General features: G+C 40.0%; 1 protein-coding gene across 5 annotated transcripts in view; it reads right to left on the minus strand.

The window, feature by feature from the left end:
• The window catches only part of LOC129853002 (sodium-dependent phosphate transporter 2-like), a 129,221-nt gene that overhangs the window by 28,444 nt on the left and 84,049 nt on the right, over window positions 1-16,728 (minus strand). For all 5 annotated transcript variants that reach the window (XM_055918615.1, XM_055918616.1, XM_055918614.1 and 2 more), the window contains one exon: window positions 708-950. In XM_055918615.1, the coding sequence (XP_055774590.1) occupies window positions 708-950 (243 nt within the window). The remainder of the gene's footprint in view (window positions 1-707; window positions 951-16,728) is intronic.

Genomic DNA, 16,728 nt, shown 5'->3' on the forward strand with positions numbered 1-16,728 from the left:
ATGTTCGACGAGCAGGTGCCCACATACACTACATGACCAAAAGTATGTCAATATTTGAATTATTTATTTTATATAGTCAATTTTTACTCGTCTTTATCAATGGTGTCAATAATTTCAAACCTCACTGTATGTACTTGTATGTAATTATGTGTGGATACATATATAACCATATATGGGCATATAAAACATAGAAGTAACAGATGTACATGTAACTGCCAGAATAAAGGAAACACTCGGGTAAATGAGGGATACAAATTAGCCGATTATTTTGGCTATCATGGCTAGAAAAAGAGATCTCAGTGACTGAAAAGAGGGGTCTCAAATGAGCATAGGGGGTTTAAAGGGTGTGTGTGTGTGTGTGTGTGTCTCTCAGTCACCAGATCTCAACCCAACTGAACACTTATGGGAGATTCTGGAGCTGCGCCTGAGACTGTGTTTTCCACCACCATCAACAAAACACCAAGGTCTACACCTGTTGTATTCAGAGCACGTGACAAATAAACTTTGATTTGAAATTATGGAATGGCTCATGGAAGGACTGTGTCGCATCCCTCCAATAGAGTTCCAGACACTTGTAGAAGCTATGCCTAAGCACATTAAAGCTGTTCTGGCAGCTCGTGGTGGCCCAACACCCTATTAAAACACTATGTTGGTGTTCCCTTTATTCTGGCAGTTACCTGTAGATAACCATTTATCATGGGACTGACCATAGACGCGTCCTTTGGGCAGGACAGTGCCTCCGTTGGCCAGGCTGTTGAGCTCTCCGGTGGACTCTCCTCTCCTCGATTCTCCTCCGGTACCACCCGTTAACGGCAGCACGGCGTCGTCTGTTCCCTTGGCGCCCGGTAGCTCCTTGAACACGGGAAGCTCCTCCTCTTCCTCCTCAGGGATCTGTCCTAAGGACTCGTCTGAGATCCTGGACAGGGCAGCTCGCTCCTTCTTTATTCGACCTGACCGGGGGGACGGTGACAACACTTTTACACACACATACACACTGTACACAAATACACACTGTACACACACACACATACACACTGTACACACATACACACTGTACACACATACACACATACACACTGTACAAACATACTGTCGCAACTCATTAAAGAACCGCGACAAGGCGGTTATTCTGCCTGACCAGTGAGGAGACTGTGTCAGGATGATACCTACACAATAATAATTATACAAATAATACAATAAATAATACAATTAACAATTAGCCCCATTAACATGACACTACAACATTCTATAACAGCCATGTTAGAACCCTATTAACATGACACTACAACATTCTATAACAGCCATGTTAGAACCCTATTAACATGACACTACAACATTCTATAACAGCCATGTTAGAACCCCATTAACATGACACTACAACATTCTATAACAGCCATGTTAGAACCCCATTAACATGACACTACAACATTCTATAACAGCCATGTTAGAACCCCATTAACATGACACTACAACATTCTATAACAGCCATGTTAGAACCCTATTAACATGACACTACAACATTCTATAACAGCCATGTTAGAACCCTATTAACATGACACTACAACATTCTATAACAGCCATGTTAGAACCCCATTAACATTACACTACAACATTCTATAACAGCCATGTTAGAACCCTATTAACATGACACTACAACATTCTATAACAGCCATGTTAGAACCCTATTAACATGACACTACAACATTCTATAACAGCCATGTTAGAACCCCATTAACATGACACTACAACATTCTATAACAGCCATGTTAGAACCCTATTAACATGACACTACAACATTCTATAACAGCCATGTTAGAACCCCATTAACATGACACTACAACATTCTATAACAGCCATGTTAGAACCCTATTAACATGACACTACAACATTCTATAACAGCCATGTTAGAACCCCATTAACATGACACTACAACATTCTATAACAGCCATGTTAGAACCCCATTAACATGACACTACAACATTCTATAACAGCCATGTTAGAACCCCATTAACATGACACTACAACATTCTATAACAGCCATGTTAGAGCCCCATTAACATGACACTACAACATTCTATAACAGCCATGTTAGAACCCCATTAACATGACACTACAACATTCTATAACAGCCATGTTAGATCCCCATTAACATGACACTACAACATTCTATAACAGCCATGTTAGAACCCCATTAACATTACACTACAACATTCTATAACAGCCATGTTAGAACCCCATTAACATGACACTACAACATTCTATAACAGCCATGTTAGAACCCCATTAACATGACACTACAACATTCTATAACAGCCATGTTAGAGCCCCATTAACATGACACTACAACATTCTATAACAGCCATGTTAGAACCCCATTAACATGACACTACAACATTCTATAACAGCCATGTTAGAACCCCATTAACATTACACTACAACATTCTATAACAGCCATGTTGGAGCCTCATTAACATGACACTACAACATTCTATAACAGCCATGTTAGAACCCCATTAACATGACACTACAACATTCTATAACAGCCATGTTAGAACCCCATTAACATTACACTACAACATTCTATAACAGCCATGTTAGAACCCCATTAACATGACACTACAACATTCTATAACAGCCATGTTAGAGCCCCATTAACATGACACTACAACATTCTATAGCAGCCGTGTTAGAGCCCCATTAACATGACACTACAACATTCTATAACAGCCATGTTAGAGCCTCATTAACATGACACTACAACATTCTATAACAGCCATGTTAGATCCTCATTAACATGACACTACAACATTCTATAACAGCCATGTTAGAACCCCATTAACATGACACTACAACATTCTATAACAGCCATGTTAGAGCCTCATTAACATGACACTACAACATTCTATAACAGCCATGTTAGAGCCTCATTAACATGACACTACAACATTCTATAACAGCCATGTTAGAACCCCATTAACATGACACTACAACATTCTATAACAGCCATGTTAGAACCCCATTAACATGACACTACAACATTCTATAACAGCCATGTTAGAGCCTCATTAACATGACACTACAACATTCTATAACAGCCATGTTAGAACCCCATTAACATGACACTACAACATTCTATAACAGCCATGTTAGAACCCCATTAACATGACACTACAGCATTCTATAACAGCCATGTTAGAGCCTCATTAACATGACACTACAACATTCTATAACAGCCATGTTAGAGCCTCATTAACATGACACTACAACATTCTATAACAGCCATGTTAGAACCCCATTAACATGACACTACAGCATTCTATAACAGCCATGTTAGAGCCTCATTAACATGACACTACAACATTCTATAACAGCCATGTTAGAGCCTCATTAACATGACACTACAACATTCTATAACAGCCATGTTAGAACCCCATTAACATGACACTACAAGTTAACAATAATAATACTATCAATAATAATAAATAATACTGTCAATAATAATAAATAATACTACTAACAATAATAATAAATAATACTACTAACAATAATAATACAATTAACAATAACAATATGCGTAATAATAATAATATATAATAATAATAATTGTTAATAATAACAAACAACACTGTTAATAATTATAAACAATACTATTAATAATAATATAAATATTATTATTATTAATAGTAATAATGGTATTAATAATAATACTATTAATAATACATACTACTAATAATAAATAATACTATTAATACTTATAATATTAATAATTTGAATAATGCTATAAACAATACCATTGATAATACTAATAATGCTATTAATAATGTTATCGACAATACTGCTATTAATACTGCTATTAATAATACTACTATTAATTATAATAATATTAATAATTATATATATTCAACTCTCAAAGGGCTCTAAAGCACCAACATAAAACAAGCAATTAAAAAACGACTGTAATCATCATGAGTAGATGGACGGTCGAGAGACTAAAGGTTGAGAAAGTTCATGGCTTGATTGACATATACACACTGTTTTGATGATATGCACACATACAGAAATATAGATCTAGAATATCATTGGACATTTGAGTCATTTAGCAGACACTCTTATCCAGAGCCACTCACAGTTAGTTAGCTATCTTAAAACTTCTTCTCAATAGGGGGTGCTGTTTGCACTTTGTACTAATTTCGTTCCCAAATTAAACTGCATCGTACTCAATTCTTGCTCGTACAATATGCATGTTATTATTACTATTGGATAGAAAACACTCTCTAGTTTCTAAAACCGTTTGAATTATATCTGTGAGTAAAACAGAACTGGATTTAGAGCAATTTTCCTATGAGGATGTGAGAATGCTGAAATCTGCTTGCTGTTCTGAGATCTGTTTATAAATCTGCCTGTCTTCTATTGGTTGAGATGCACTGCATACGTCTTCCCCTGGGTGTCAGCGAATAGTGAGAATTGAAATGGAGTTGCTAGGCAGAACTGGGAGGTTATAAATGGCCTTGGAACGTAGGGTCCGGCCTTTGTTCACTTCGCTCTGACGCAGGAAGGACCTCTGGCTGTGGCTCTAGAACGCTCCGGTTATAGGCCTTAGATATATCCGGCTCTGTTTTATTCATTTTTGGTGTTAAAGACATCATAATGTTTTTATATTAAACCGAGTTATATCAGCTTATATCGGTATATTGCGATTTTCGGATATTTATTTGTCCTGCGTTTTAGTGAGTCGGACACGTCTTTGCCACATGGCTAATGTTTACTGCTAATTCGAACGTTGAAGAGGACAATCTACAACCAAGCAACGATTCTTTTGAACAAAGGACACCTTGCCCAAGATTCTGATGGGAGTTCATCAAAAAGTAAGAAGTATTTATGATGTTAATTCGTTGTTCTGTTGAAAAATGTAGGACTCATAATCTGCCATTAATCTAGGTGCGGTCTCGCTTTAACGCACGCTGTATGTTGTAGTAACGTTAATTTTAAAAATCTAACACAGCGATTGCATTAAGAACTAATGTATCTTTCATTTGCTGTCCAACCTGTATTTTTTAGTCAAGTTTATGATTAGTTATCGATTAGATTAGGTGCCTCTCCCAAGATTTCTCCCGACATATTGTTGGCAGCCTGGCTACTTTTCTCATTGTATAACCACGATTTGTGCCGCTAAATATGCACATTTTCGAACAAACTCTATAAGTATTGTGTAATATGATGTTATAGGACTGTCATCTGATGAAGTTTTGAGAAGGTTAGTCAAAAATGTAATATCTTTTGCTGGTTTATTCGCTATCGCTAACGTGCATGAATCAATGCTGCTGTGTGGTTGGCTATTGTAGTAAGCTAATATAATGCTATATTGTGTTTTCGCTGTAAAAAAATTAAAAAATCTGAAATATTGGCTGGATTCACAAGATCTTTGTCTTTCATTTGCTGTACGCTGTGTATTTTTCAGAAATGTTTTATGATGAGTATTTAGGTAATACACGATGGTCTCTGTAGTTATTCTAGTTGCTTTGGTGAGAGTTGTGATGGTGGCTGCAATGGTAAACTATGATTTATACCTGAAATATGCACATTTTTCTAACAAAACATATGCTATACAATAAATATGTTATCAGACTGTCATCTGATGAAGTTGTTTCTTGGTTAGTGGCTATTTATATCTTTATTTGTTCGAAATTGTGATAGCTACCTATGCAGGAAAAAAATGGTGGACAAAAAAAGTTGTGTCTTTTGCTATCGTGGTTAGCTAATAGATTTACATATTGTGTCTTCCCTGTAAAACATTTTAAAAATCAGAAATGATGGCTGGATTCACAAGATGTGTATCTTTCATCTGGTGTCTTGGACTTGTGATTTAATGATATTTAGATGCTAGTATTTACTTGTGACGCTATGCTAGGCTACGCTAGTCAGCTTTTTTACTGATGGGGGTGCTCCCGGACCCGGGATTGTGTGGAAGTAGAGGTTAAGACACTGTAGCTAGATGGGACAAACACATATCACAGTCATAGCGAGTACATTTTTAGAGACAAGTGGATAGGTTAAATTTCACACACAGTAAAAAACACACAACATACAGTTTGCGGACGGAAGTGTGTTGTGTTTGACACAGCATCTGTCTGTGTGTTGTATTTGATCTTGTTATGTTATGCTTGTGGACAGAGCAGAGGGACCTCTCCACTATGTTCCTGTTAGTGGAATGTTATGTGGCCGTCAGCTGATCCTGGGGGAGAGAAACCTAATCCTGACATTTAGAAAGTGCTTAGCAACCACTCGTTCCCTCGATCAGAAACAGTTTGACTCTCACGGCAGCAGCGTGGTTGTGTGTTTGTGTGTGTGTGTGTGTGTGTGTGTGTGTGTGTGTGTGTGTGTGTGTGTGTTTGCGTGTGTTTGACCTTGACATCAGCAGGAGAACAGCAACTCTCACATTAGGACTTAGTTACACCTGCATTCCAGAGTCATGTGTTTAGAGTCGAAACATTGAAGATCCTGCATTAATATGCAATAACACCACAACATTCTATAACAGCCATGTTAGAACCCCATTAACATGACACTACAACATTCTATAACAGCCATGTTAGAGCCTCATTAACATGACACTACAACATTCTATAACAGCCATGTTAGAGCCCCATTAACATGACACTATAACATTCTATAACAGCCATTTTAGAACCCCATTAACATGACACTACAACATTCTATAACAGCCATGTTAGAACCCCATTAACATGACACTACAACATTCTATAACAGCCATGTTAAAACCCCATTAACATGACACTACAACATTCTATAACAGTCATGTTAGAACCCCATTAACATGACACTACAACATTCTATAACAGCCATGTTAGAACCCCATTAACATGACACTACAACATTCTATAATAGCCATGTTAGAACCCCATTAACATGACACTACAACATTCTATAACAGCCATGTTAGAACCCCATTAACATGACACTACAACATTCTATAACAGCCATGTTAGAACCCCATTAACATGACACTACAACATTCTATAACAGCCATGTTAGAACCCCATTAACATGACACTACAACATTCTATAACAGCCATGTTAGAACCCCATTAACATGACACTACAACATTCTATAACAGCCATGTTAGAGCCCCATTAACATTACAATACAACATTCTATAACAGCCATGTTAGAACCCCATTAACATGACACTACAACATTCTATAACAGCCATGTTAGAGCCTCATTAACATGACACTACAACATTCTATAACAGCCATGTTAGAGCCTCATTAACATGACACTACAACATTCTATAACAGCCATGTTAGAACCCCATTAACATGACACTACAACATTCTATAACAGCCATGTTAGAGCCTCATTAACATGACACTACAACATTCTATAACAGCCATGTTATATCCTTATTAACATGACACTACAACATTCTATAACAGCCATGTTGGAGCCTCATTAACATGACACTACAACATTCTATAACAGCCATGTTAGAACCCCATTAACATGACACCACAACATTCTATAACAGCCATGTTAGAACCCCATTAACATGACACTACAACATTCTATAACAGCCATGTTATCTCCCCCATTAACATGACACTACAACATTCTATAACAGCCATGTTAGAACCCCATTAACATGACACTACAACATTCTATAACAGCCATGTTAGAGCCTCATTAACATGACACTACAACATTCTATAACAGCCATGTTAGAACCCCATTAACATGACACTACAACATTCTATAACAGCCATGTTAGAACCCCATTAACATGACACTACAACATTCTATAACAGCCATGTTAGAACCCCATTAACATGACACTACAACATTCTATAACAGCCATGTTAGAACCCCATTAACATGACACTACAACATTCTATAACAGCCATGTTAGAACCCCATTAACATGACACTACAACATTCTATAACAGCCATGTTAGAACCCCATTAACATGACACTACAACATTCTATAACAGCCATGTTAGAACCCCATTAACATGACACTACAACATTCTATAACAGCCATGTTAGAACCCCATTAACATGACACTACAACATTCTATAACAGCCATGTTAGAGCCTCATTAACATGACACTACAACATTCTATAACAGGCATGTTATATCCCCCATTAACATGACACTACAACATTCTATAACAGCCATGTTAGAACCCCATTAACATGACACTACAACATTCTATAACAGCCATGTTAGAACCCCATTAACATGACACTACAACATTCTATAACAGCCATGTTAGAACCCCATTAACATGACACTACAACATTCTATAACAGCCATGTTAGAACCCCATTAACATGACACTACAACATTCTATAACAGCCATGTTAGAACCCCATTAACATGACACTACAACATTCTATAACAGCCATGTTAGAACCCCATTAACATGACACTACAACATTCTATAACTGCCATGTTAGAACCCCATTAACATGACACTACAACATTCTATAACAGCCATGTTAGAACCTCATTAACATGACACTACAACATTCTATAACAGCCATGTTAGAACCTCATTAACATGACACTACAACATTCGATAACAGCCATGTTAGAACCCCATTAACATGACACTACAACATTCTATAACAGCCATGTTAGAACCCCATTAACATGACACTACAACATTCTATAACAGCCATGTTAGAACCCCATTAACATGACACTACAACATTCTATAACAGCCATGTTAGAACCCCATTAACATGACACTACAACATTCTATAACAGCCATGTTAGAACCCCATTAACATGACACTACAACATTCTATAACAGCCATGTTAGAACCCCATTAACATGACACTACAACATTCTATAACAGCCATGTTAGAGCCCCATTAACATTACAATACAACATTCTATAACAGCCATGTTAGAACCCCATTAACATGACACTACAACATTCTATAACAGCCATGTTAGAGCCTCATTAACATGACACTACAACATTCTATAACAGCCATGTTAGAGCCTCATTAACATGACACTACAACATTCTATAACAGCCATGTTAGAACCCCATTAACATGACACTACAACATTCTATAACAGCCATGTTAGAGCCTCATTAACATGACACTACAACATTCTATAACAGCCATGTTATATCCTTATTAACATGACACTACAACATTCTATAACAGCCATGTTGGAGCCTCATTAACATGACACTACAACATTCTATAACAGCCATGTTAGAACCCCATTAACATGACACCACAACATTCTATAACAGCCATGTTAGAACCCCATTAACATGACACTACAACATTCTATAACAGCCATGTTATCTCCCCCATTAACATGACACTACAACATTCTATAACAGCCATGTTAGAACCCCATTAACATGACACTACAACATTCTATAACAGCCATGTTAGAGCCTCATTAACATGACACTACAACATTCTATAACAGCCATGTTAGAACCCCATTAACATGACACTACAACATTCTATAACAGCCATGTTAGAACCCCATTAACATGACACTACAACATTCTATAACAGCCATGTTAGAACCCCATTAACATGACACTACAACATTCTATAACAGCCATGTTAGAACCCCATTAACATGACACTACAACATTCTATAACAGCCATGTTAGAACCCCATTAACATGACACTACAACATTCTATAACAGCCATGTTAGAACCCCATTAACATGACACTACAACATTCTATAACAGCCATGTTAGAGCCCCATTAACATGACACTACAACATTCTATAACAGCCATGTTAGAGCCTCATTAACATGACACTACAACATTCTATAACAGCCATGTTAGAGCCTCATTAACATGACACTACAACATTCTATAACAGCCATGTTAGAGCCTCATTAACATGACACTACAACATTCTATAACAGCCATGTTAGAGCCTCATTAACATGACACAACAACATTCTATAACAGCCATGTTAGAGCCTCATTAACATGACACTACAACATTCTATAACAGCCATGTTAGAACCCCATTAACATGACACTACAACATTCTATAACAGCCATGTTAGAGCCTCATTAACATGACACTACAACATTCTATAACAGGCATGTTATATCCCCCATTAACATGACACTACAACATTCTATAACAGCCATGTTAGAACCCCATTAACATGACACTACAACATTCTATAACAGCCATGTTAGAACCCCATTAACATGACACTACAACATTCTATAACAGCCATGTTAGAACCCCATTAACATGACACTACAACATTCTATAACAGCCATGTTAGAACCCCATTAACATGACACTACAACATTCTATAACAGCCATGTTAGAACCCCATTAACATGACACTACAACATTCTATAACAGCCATGTTAGAACCCCATTAACATGACACTACAACATTCTATAACTGCCATGTTAGAACCCCATTAACATGACACTACAACATTCTATAACAGCCATGTTAGAACCTCATTAACATGACACTACAACATTCTATAACAGCCATGTTAGAACCTCATTAACATGACACTACAACATTCTATAACAGCCATGTTAGAACCTCATTAACATGACACTACAACATTCGATAACAGCCATGTTAGAACCCCATTAACATGACACTACAACATTCTATAACAGCCATGTTAGAACCCCATTAACATGACACTACAACATTCTATAACAGCCATGTTAGAGCCTCATTAACATGACACTACATCATTCTATAACAGCCATGTTAGAACCCCATTAACATGACACTACAACATTCTATAACAGCCATGTTAGAACCCCATTAACATGACACTACAACATTCTATAACAGCCATGTTAGAGCCTCATTAACATGACACTACATCATTCTATAAGAGCCATGTTAGAACCCCATTAACATGACACTACAACATTCTATAACAGCCATGTTAGAACCCCATTAACATGACACTACAACATTCAATAACAGCCATGTTAGAACCCCATTAACATTACATAGGAAACATTTAAACAATGCTATGTTACTGAATGTCTAGATTTAAAACAATATAAAACATTCTAAAAGTTGACGCAACTAACTACCACTGTCAACTGAATTCTAGAGAGTTCTCTCATGCCCCGGTCGTGTTCAGTGATACCCTCTAACCTAGAGAGTTCTCTCAGGCCACGGTCGTGTTCAGTGATACCCTCTAACCTAGAGAGTTTACTCAGGCCACTGTCGTGTTCAGGTATACCCTCTAACCTAGAGAGTTCTCTCAGGCCACGGTCGTGTTCAGTGATACCCTCTAACCTAGAGAGTTCTCTCAGGCCACGGTCGTGTTCAGTGATACCCTCTAACCTAGAGAGTTCTCTCAGGCCACGGTCGTGTTCAGTGATACCCTCTAACCTAGAGAGTTCTCTCAGGCCACGGTCGTGTTCAGGTATACCCTCTAACCTAGAGAGTTCTCTCAGGCCCCGGTCGTGTTCAGGTATACCCTCTAACCTAGAGAGTTCTCTCAGGCCACGGTCGTGTTCAGTGATACCCTCTAACCTAGAGAGTTCTCTCAGGCCACGGTCGTGTTCAGGTATACCCTCTAACCTAGAGAGTTCTCTCATGCCCCGGTCGTGTTCAGTGATACCCTCTAACCTAGAGAGTTCTCTCAGGCCACGGTCGTGTTCAGGTATACCCTCTAACCTAGAGTGTTCTCTCAGGCCACGGTCGTGTTCAGGTATACCCTCTAACCTAGAGAGTTCTCTCAGGCCACGGTCGTGTTCAGTGATACCCTCTAACCTAGAGAGTTCTCTCAGGCCACGGTCGTGTTCAGGTATACCCTCTAACCTAGAGAGTTCTCTCAGGCCACGGTCGTGTTCAGTGATACCCTCTAACCTAGAGAGTTCTCTCAGGCCACGGTCGTGTTCAGCAAGCTCAAAGTGGAAGAATACAGTCAAACAGAGAGACCCCACTACTACTACATAGTCCAATGATACCTACTGGTATTACGCTCAGAGTTCATGAGGCTTACCAAGAATTACATATTTTAAACTGGAAGCTTACTTTACCCTTCTGAACATACCAACCAAATGCATGCCTACCTAATCTGAACACAAAGCAAACTGTATATAAAGTGCATTCGGAAAGGTTTCAGACCTCTTGACTTTTTCCACAGTTTGTTACATTACAGCCTTATTCTAAAATTGATTAAGTAAACAATTTTCCTCATCAATCTACACACACTACCCCATAATGACGAAGCGAAAACAGGTTTTTAGAACCTTAGAGAAGGACAACCATCTCTGCAGCACTCCACCAATCAGGCCTTTATGGTAGAATTGCCAGACGGAAGCCTCTCCTCAGTAAAATGCACATGTCAGCCCACTTGGAGTCTGCCAAACGGCACCTAAAGACTCCCAGACCATGAGAAACAAGATTCTCTGATCTGATTAAAGACTGAACTCTTTGGCCTGAATGCCAAGCGTCACTTCTGGAAACCTGGCACCATCCCTATGGTGAAGCATGGTGGTGGCAGCATCATGCTGTGGGGCTGTTATTCATCGGCAGGGACTGGGAAACTGGTCAGAATTGAAATAATGATGCATGACGCTAAATACAGGGATAAATACACTAACCTTAACCTTTAAATACACTAACCTTAACTTTTAGTCTGACTCAGGAGGCGTGCAGACCATCCACCGCTTCAGAGTATAATCATTGCTAATATTCAGTCCCTGGATGATAAAGTAAATGAGCTCAGGGCGAGGATCCCCTTTCAGAGAGATATCAGGGACTGTAACATACTCTGTTTCACAGAATCGTGTCTCTCTCCGGATATAATGTCTCAATCCATACAGCCAGCTGGGTTCTCAGTACATCGCACAGACAGGAATAAAGAACTCTCCCGGAAGAAGAAAGGCAAAGGTGTATGATTCATGATGAACTACTCATGCTGTGATTGTGATAACATACAGAAATTCAAGTCCTTTTGTTCACCCGACCTAGAATACCTCACAATCAAATGCCGACTGCATTGCCTCCCGAGAGAATTATCTTCGGTCATCGTCACAGACTTGTATATTCCCCCGTCAAGCCGATACCACAACGGCTCTCAAGGAACTACACTGGACATTGCGCAAACTGGAAACCGCACAACCTGAGGCTGTATTTATTGTAGCTGGGGACTTTAATAAAGCAAATCAACACATCGCCTGTGCTACTTGCGCATCAACAACTTTCGACCATTGGTAGTCTCCCTTCCGGGACGGCTACAAGGCCCTCCCCCGCCCTCCCTTCGGCATATCAGATCGGGCCTACATTCTGCTCCACCTTTTCTATTAGGCAGAAAGTCAAACAGGAAGTACTCGTGGTAAGGATCGTTCAATGCTGGTTTGACCAATTGGAATCCTTACTTCAAGATTGTTTTGATCACGCGGACTGCGATATGTTGCAGGTAGCCTCTGAGAATAACATTGACGTATACACTGACACGGTGACTGACTTCACCAAGAAATGTATAGGGGATGTTGTTCCCACCGTGACAATTAAAACCTTTCCAAACCCCCAAAAAAGTGGCTATATGGCAGCATTTGCGCTTTAAACCACGGCAAGGTGACTGGGAATATGATCAAGTACAAACAGTCCAGTTATGCCCTCCTTAAGGCAATCAAAACAGGCAAAACGTCAGTACAGAGACAAAGTGGAGTCGCAATTCAACGGCTCAGACACAAGAAGTATGTGGTAGGGACTCCAGACAATCACGGACTACGAAGGGAAAACCAGCCACGTCGCAGACACAAGCATCCGGTCAAGCTAAAACACCTTCTTCGTCCGCTTCGAGGAAAACAGTGCCGCCAACGCGGACCCACCGCTGCTTCAGAGGACTGTGAGCTCTTCTTCTCCGTGGCCGATGCGAGTAAGACATTTAAGCGTGTTAATCCTCGCAGGGCTGCCAGCTCAGACCAGGTAGCTGGAGTGTTTACGGACATATTCAACCTCTCCCTATCCCGGTCTGCTGTCCCTCACTTCCTTCAAGATGTCCACCATTGTTCCTGTACCCAAGAAACCAAAGGTAACTGAACCAAATGACTATCGCTCCGTAACACTCACTTCTGTCATCATGAAGTGCTTTGAGAGGCTAGTTAAGGATCATATCACCTCCACCTTAACCGACATGCTAGTCCCTATAGAGTACCACGGCATGAGTCATAATACCCATAAAACCTAGCAGTCAAACAGGGGATTTTAGAAACACTTAAAGGGCTGTGTTTCCTGTCGGCTTACAACTGCATGATGTTTTGATAACCGTGTAAATCAAGTTTATTTTAATTTTATATAGCCCTTCGTACATCAGCTAATATCTCGAAGTGCTGTACAGAAACCCAGCCTAAAACTTCCAAACAGCAAGCAATGCAGGTGTAGAAGCACGGTGCAATGCAGGTGTAAATCTCTCTAGGACAAGGTGACTTTGATCAATATAGTAGAGAAGGTGAAAAGCTTCAAGTTCCTCGACGTACACATCACTGGCAATCTGAAATAGTCCACCCACACAGACAGTATGGTGAAGAAGGCACAACAGTACCTCAAGAGGCTGAATACATTTGGCTTGTCAACTAAAACCCTCACAAACTTTTACAGATGCACAATCGAGATCATCCTGTCAGGCTGTATCACCGCCTGGTATGGCAACTGCACCGTCCGCAACCGTTAGTGCTCTCCAGAGGGTGGTGCGGTCTGCCCAAAGAATCACCTGGGACACACTGCCTCCCCATCAGGACATCTACAGCACCCGGTGTCACAGGAAGTCCAAAAAAGATCAAGGACCCCAGAAACTCGAGCCACAGCCTGTTCACCTCACTACCATCTAGCAGACCGAGGCAGTAAAGGTGCGTCAAAGCTGGGACCGAGGGACTGAAAAAAAGCTTCTATTTCAAGGCCATCTGACTGTAAAATAGTCAACACTAGCCGCCCTCCACCCAGTACTCTGCCCTGAACTTTAGTCACTAGCCGGCTACCACCCAGTACTCAACCCTGCACCTTAGAGGCTGCTGCCTACTGTATGTACATAGACATGAAACAATAAATGTTTACATAATGTTTTACTAATTTCCTATGTATATACTGTATTCTAGTCAAGTCCATCCTACTCAACTATTGCTTTACATATACTATTCTATCCACGTATTCTACAGATATACTATATATTCTATCCACGTATTCTACAGACAGACTATATATTCCATCCACATACTGTCTATATATACACTGCTCAAAAAAATAAAGGGAACACTTAAACAACACAATGTAACTCCAAGTCAATCACACTTCTGTGAAATCAAACTGTCCACTTAGGAAGCAACACTGATTGACAATATATTTCACATGCTGTTGTGCAAATGGAATAGACAAAAGGTGGAAATTATAGGCAATTAGCAAGACACCCCCAAAAAAGGAGTGATTCTGCAGGTGGTGACCACAGACCACTTCTCAGTTCCTATGCTTCCTGGCTGATGTTTTGGTCACTTTTGAATGCTGGCGGTGCTCTCACTCTAGTGGTAGCATGAGACGGAGTCTACAACCCACACAAGTGGCTCAGGTAGTGCAGTTCATCCAGGATGGCACATCAATGCGAGCTGTGGCAAAAAGGTTTGCTGTGTCTGTCAGCGTAGAGTCCAGAGCATGGAGGCGCTACCAGGAGACAGGCCAGTACATCAGGAGACGTGGAGGAGGCCGTAGGAGGGCAACAACCCAGCAGCAGGACCGCTACCTCCGCCTTTGTGCAAGGAGGTGCACTGCCAGAGCCCTGCAAAATGACCTCCAGCAGGCCACAAATGTGCATGTGTCTGCTCAAACGGTCAGAAACAGACTCCATGAGGGTGGTATGGGGGCCCGACGTCCACAGGTGGGGGTTGTGCTTACAGCCCAACACCGTGCAGGACGTTTGGCATTTGCCAGAGAACACCAAGATTGGCAAATTCGCCACTGGCGTCCTGTGCTCTTCACAGATGAAAGAAGGTTCACACTGAAATACTGTCTTAGTATTTCTTAATTCTATTATTTTACTTTTTAGATGAATGTGTATTGTTGTGTATTGTTAGATACTACTGCAGTGTTGGAGCTAGAAACACAAGTGTAACGGTCCTGACCTGTTTTATGTTGTTTTTGTATGTGTTTAGGTCAGGGCATGTGTTTTGGGTGGGCAGTCTATGTTATCTGTTTCTATGTTGGTTTTGGTAGCCTGGTATGGCTCTTAATTAGAGGCAGGTGTTTTGCGTTCTCCTCTAATTAAGAGTCATATTTAGGTAGGGTGTTCTCACTGTTTGTTTGTGGGTGATTGTTCTCCTGTGTCTGTGTCGATGTTACACCATACGGGATTGTTTCGGTTTGTTCGTGCGTTTTTGTAGTAAGTACTTGTTCGTTCGTTCTGCGTGTGTTATGTCAGTTCGTCGTGCTAAGTCTGTCTACTTTCGTTTTGTTATTTTGTTAGTTTATTCAAGTATAGTTTGTTTCGTCTTGTAAATTAAATTCATCATGTATTCACAACCCGCTGCGCCTTGGCTCGATCACTACTCCTCCTCTTCTTATGAAGAGAGAGAGGAACGCCGTTACAGAATCACCCACCCTTCTAGAGCCAAGCAGCGGAGTAATTGGAGTAAGGGACAGGAAAAGAAGGAGCAATGGACATGGGACGATATCTTGGACGGAAAGGGTTGCTACACATGG

This window comes from Salvelinus fontinalis, chromosome 4 (genome assembly GCF_029448725.1).
Source record: "Salvelinus fontinalis isolate EN_2023a chromosome 4, ASM2944872v1, whole genome shotgun sequence".
NCBI classification, from domain to species: Eukaryota; Metazoa; Chordata; class Actinopteri; order Salmoniformes; family Salmonidae; genus Salvelinus; species Salvelinus fontinalis.